Source organism: Glycine max, chromosome 15 (genome assembly GCF_000004515.6).
Source record: "Glycine max cultivar Williams 82 chromosome 15, Glycine_max_v4.0, whole genome shotgun sequence".
In the NCBI taxonomy this organism is placed as follows: domain Eukaryota; kingdom Viridiplantae; phylum Streptophyta; class Magnoliopsida; order Fabales; family Fabaceae; genus Glycine; species Glycine max.
The window spans coordinates 13,245,193-13,250,660 of NC_038251.2; the positions used below are offsets into that span (position 1 = coordinate 13,245,193).

General features: G+C 30.6%; 1 protein-coding gene across 1 annotated transcript; it reads right to left on the reverse strand.

Moving 5' to 3' along the window:
• Positions 1 to 4,082: 4,082 nt before the first annotated feature.
• On the reverse strand, positions 4,083 to 5,070 carry LOC102660944 (uncharacterized). The gene has a single exon (XM_006597698.4). It carries the CDS (start codon positions 4,998 to 5,000, stop codon positions 4,242 to 4,244), a length of 759 nt encoding a protein of 252 aa, XP_006597761.1. The 5' UTR covers positions 5,001 to 5,070; the 3' UTR covers positions 4,083 to 4,241.
• Between the last annotated feature and the right edge of the window lie 398 nt (positions 5,071 to 5,468).

The window sequence follows — 5,468 nt, forward strand, 5'->3', positions numbered from 1 at the left end:
TACTTTTAAAAAAATATTAAATAAGTGTTTTTAATTTAACTATTTTTTAAGTTTAATCAAAATGGTTCTAAATCTCCTTTGGTCCATAATATAAAGTCAAATTAATTAATTCACACACGAATTTTCATTAATTTAGTTAAGAATATTAAATTTATCTTAGATTAATATTTTTTCTAAAGCTATCCTTATAAATAAGACTAACAAAAATGAACGAATTATGTTTTACTACTATCATATTATTCTAGATATGATGTTAATGATTGTAAATAAGTAATGCATGAAAAATTGTAAATTGAACCTTATAAAAAGAATTAAATTATATTTTTAATTTGAACCTTATAATAAGGACCGAGGGAGATTTAGATATATACAAAATTGTAAAAAATGTTAATAATAAAAAGATTTTAATGTTTACTCGTGAATAATGTATAACAGTTTTTCAATGTCATTCAATCTCGTATCACCATTTAAATCACTTTAAAATAATTATTTTATAAATCTACAAACTTACACATATAGTATGTTGTGATTGAATGACTGTGTAAATTTTTTTATATTGTCAATATATAACATTTTTTTCTCTAATAAAAATATATTAGGATTTATAATTATTCATTTTAAAAAATGATTTCATTATAAAGAAAAAATGACTAACATGAGTAAATAATATAAAACAATCATTATTTCTCTATGTTGTCATCCTTCACATCCTTCCTTCAAGCAATGAGAGAGAGTATAAATATCTCACTACTTCTCAAAAACCTAACAAAACCCTTAGTGGCAACAATCTTCACCACCACCAAAATTGTGCTTTAGGTTGTTGTTTCTTCAATCTTGGCTCATGTAAATTTATGCAACCTAAATTTATGTTAGTTTCAATAAATTTGTGACACAGCACATACTCAGTCTCTCGCTCATCTCTCTCTCTCTCTCTCACACACACACTTAGTCTCACGCATAGTAAATTTTTTCCTACTTATATCAATTTTTAGCATAAATCTCGTAGAAGAAAAATGAGAACTTGACCTATAGTTCTCACATGAAAGAATATGAATCAAAACCAAGAAATATAAAATTTGAGATTCATCAATTTTCAACATATTTTAATTGGATTGTCCTAATATTACATTTGTTATGTTGATACGCTTTCATGTTAGATCATGTGTTATTTTTTAAAAATTAATTTCCTAATACAGTGTTGACAGTTGTTGTTCTCTTTTATAGCTAGTTCCTTTGTAAATTTTATTGATTTTTTCCATATTAAGACATTGAATCAAACACTCATTATATCGTTTGGTTTCTATGCATCTTTGGATATCGTGCTTATTGATAGTTGCTTTTTTACCAGTGCTTGTTTTACTTGCCTTTGGCAGTGGGTTGTTGTGTCGGTGCCTTGTATAGTTGCAACTTTTAGCAAAACATTCCTACTAACTTTGGTTATAGGATCTTCTCATGTTAACTTAGATTTTTATATTTAACTATCACTATAGGGAATAATATATCACATGATTGGATATTTTATTCCTATTAACCCTATGATTTTATTCCTTTTTCTTGTGGAACTATATAATAAATATGCTGCCCAATTATGGTGTTTTTTTTGTTGGAGTAGACTCTCAATATCTAGTTTAGTTTCTATGTACCTTTGAATATGCCACAGTTTAATTTAGTTCAATTCTTTTGGTCAGCCCTAGATTTAGTTTGTGTTTGAAAAACCATTCTTACTCTACTCAATAATATGAATCTTAATATTTGGTTTAGTTTCTATTCACCTTTTAATATGTCATTGGTTAATTCAATTTGATTCTTATCGCCAACCCTAGATTTATCATGTGTTTGAAACATCATTTACTCTCAACTCAACGATATGAATGACTTGCTTTTTTGTTTTTTCCATCACAATTTCACAATCCAATAAAACATTTCTAAACGAGGATAATATTATAGTTAGTGTGCATAAATAACAGTCAAACCAATTTTAAACTATTTCTAAACCATATGCACACAATGCAAGTGGAATTGTTGTACTAAGAAGAGTCAGTTGTGCCAAACAACTCTAATGTTTCAATTTGCAACACGAAGACCTTGTCCAATGATATTGCCTCACGTAGAATTGAACCATTATAGGTAAGCTTACAACACACACACACACACACACACACACACATACACACACATATATATAGAAAATGTTTGTATTCACGACAAACAGATAAAAAATCCTAATGTTTATAACATAATGCCTAGTGTTCTTAACGTGAGTGAAGTAACCAAAATGAGCCCACCGTTTTAGCCTGATCCTACTGAAGTTGGTCCCTATGAGGTGACCAAGACTCCAATCCATCACTTCTTTGGACTGTCATATATCAACATGATGAATAATTGAACCCTTTTGCAACCTAGACTATGGTGTGAAGTATACTTAGGTAATCAATTTCAAGCTCTTACCTTTTCTTGTTTAGTATGATGGATATATATTTTGACACCTACCTTACATGCTCCTTCACGTACTGGTTGGTGGCTATTGTGATCAAGTTAAGATTTCAAGGATAAGAAAGTTAAGAGCAACTTTAGTGGTAGATTTCAAATTAAGATCACTTTTGGTGGACCCCACAATGTCACTTAGAATTGAAGATCTTTTAATATCTGTTTCATTTTTTTCTTTTGTGACAGATTTCATTTTGAAATGTTAGACAATTTTTTATAGGCTACACAGAGACATCACTTTTAAATATTTTATTTAATTATTTATTAAATTAAATATAATTAATTAAGTAATTAATTTTAATGAAACATTAAAGAATTTTTTTATAAATATAATTAATTTTAATTATTTTTTTCATTTCCAATGTCAACTTTCTTCACTTCCCAAAGTCCACTTTCAATTTTTTTTTCTCCTCCTTCCTATCTTGTGCCTCTTCTTCTTCTTTCTTCCACCCCTCTCCCTCCCCCTTCTTCCTTCTCCTTTAGCCCCTTCTCCTTCCCCTCATGCGATCTTCTTCTTCTCCCCCCCCCCTTTCTTCTTCCTTCTGCCCCTCCCCCTTCTCCCTTTCTCCCCTCCTCGGCCTCCCTCCCCCTCCATAGCCTCCAGGTATGTTGTTGTTTTTTTTTGTTCTTCCTCTTTTGCTGGCATGTTTTTCGTTCTTGCATTTTTTTCTTTCTTTCATTTTTTTTCTTCTTCCCGCGAGTTAGTCTAATGGTTTATTTTTAAGTAATTTTTTATTTTTTTAAGCTTATGCAGAAATCTTCAAAGTTCTTCTACAAGAACTCATTCTCCACCCTAAAGATTTTTACAATACCTTTATTGTAAGATCTACATAAGATAAGATTTTGAGCTCAAAATCCTTATTCAAGATCTAACACTAAATATGCTATAATAATAATGCAAAATTGATACTAATTCATATTTTTATTAATTAATTTGAACTTGATAATGTAAAACTAATAAAAGAGTGTGAAGAGTCTTTATTTTATCATAGATATGACATATATCTTCACAGAAAATAGGTTTTTGTTGATTGAGTTGAATAAAAATATTATGCACGAATAAATTCTCTATAAGAAGTTTTAAATGTTTAATATATCTACATATTCATAACTCAAGTCTTAAAATTAGTGACTAAAACAACTATATGTGTCACTTGATTTAAATAATTAATAAATGAAGAATCTTGATTCAATTCCACAAAATCGATGAAAAATTAGGATCGATGGCATTTCATTGCTCATGAATTTCAATTTTGAAAGCTTGATTATCGCGTACAAACAAAAAACTTAATTATTTAGGTTTCGAACATCAGACTTAATTCGGATGAGAATTTTGATCATGGCGTGATCATAAACTAGTTAAAAACAGATAATATAAAAATGGTGGCAGGAATATATAGAAGCTTTGTGATCATAACGAGGAAAATACAACCTGCACACATTAAAACAAAAAAGAATATATAAACAAGAACAACAACCAAGAGGTTTTTCTACAAGACAATAGTTTAATCAAGGGAACTCTCCTTTAAAAAAGAATAGAGAGAGAGAGAGAGAGAATAAACTAAACTGAACTAGGACTATTTGGAAACTAATGCATAAAGGCTTTATATATGAATTATTGTTTTTATAAAAGCATGCATACATATGAACTGAATATATAACAAAAGTTCACTTTAACTGTTTTCTGATATGAACAGGATTCAATATAATTGAACCCTTTTATAACTAAATATTTTCATCACATAAAAATATACCTATAATTCACTCTTATAAAAGGTATCATTGGGGAAGCAATTAACAGTTAGATCAGCCAAGTTAAAATCATTATCCAAGAGCAAACCATCAGAGACATGATCCATGCTAGTAGTGGTAGGCCTTATTGAGTTACCCGAACTTGGAAGAAAACCACTGTTCTTCACATAATCAAAAGAGTAACCACTCTGCTGAGGCAGTTGTCGTTGTTCTTCATCTTCTTGCTTCTGCCCATTTGGAAACGGTGAAGGCACTTGATGAACCTGGTTGTTGTTGCTGTTGCTGTTGTTGTGGCTTCTGCCACTAAATGGTAGCACTACCCTACTACTTGTGTTGTGGTGAACCTTTTGTCCACTACTATTTCCTTGTTGGAAATTCAAGGTAATAGGGCCCTTTTGGACCCCTAGTGTTGGCATGGTTGTGCTATGACACCCTGTGAATTGTTGTACTAATGCTCTAAAATTGGTGGTGTTGGCATTGAGGAGTGTGGTTGGGGTTTTCTTAGAGGCTCTAGACCTTCTTCTTATTGGTTTGGACACATTACCCTTTGGACTCAATTGGCTCAAGATGCTATTGCTCTCTGATGATGGCATGGTGGGGGTGGGAGAACTAGTTGTCGTAGTCACGGTTGCATCAGAGAAGCCTAATTCTGTGGAAATTGGTGCCAAAGCATGATGATCATGGCCATGGCTATCCATTAGAGGTTGTTGATAGAACTGCATCCATTGATCAGTAATGGCAGCCATGGTCATATCCCTCATGTGGGTTTGGAAGTAGGTGTGGTAAAAGGTGAGGATCAGTGATCACTCCCTAACTCTATGACATCTTCCTTAATTTTTTTAAATGAAAGAACGAAAGTTGGTTTTATTATGACATGTGCCTTGTAATGGTCAAACTAAAAATGTCCAAGTTTTGACTATTCTTTGATAGGGACTGAGGAGAAACCAGATAATAGTGTGCTTCCAGGAAATAGCGTGCTCATATTATTATTATTTTCAAAGGCTACATGTAGATTGTATTGGAATTCGATTTGGTTCTTTCTCCTAAGATTTTAAATTTAAGTTTTGTAAATAAAAAAATATATAATTACAACAAAAAATTTTACTTAAAATATTAAACAATTTTTTTAATAAAAAATAATCATTAATAAAATCAATAAATATTTATATAAATTATTGTGACAAGAAAATTTTGTATAACCAAAACTCTAATATTTAACACAATACACA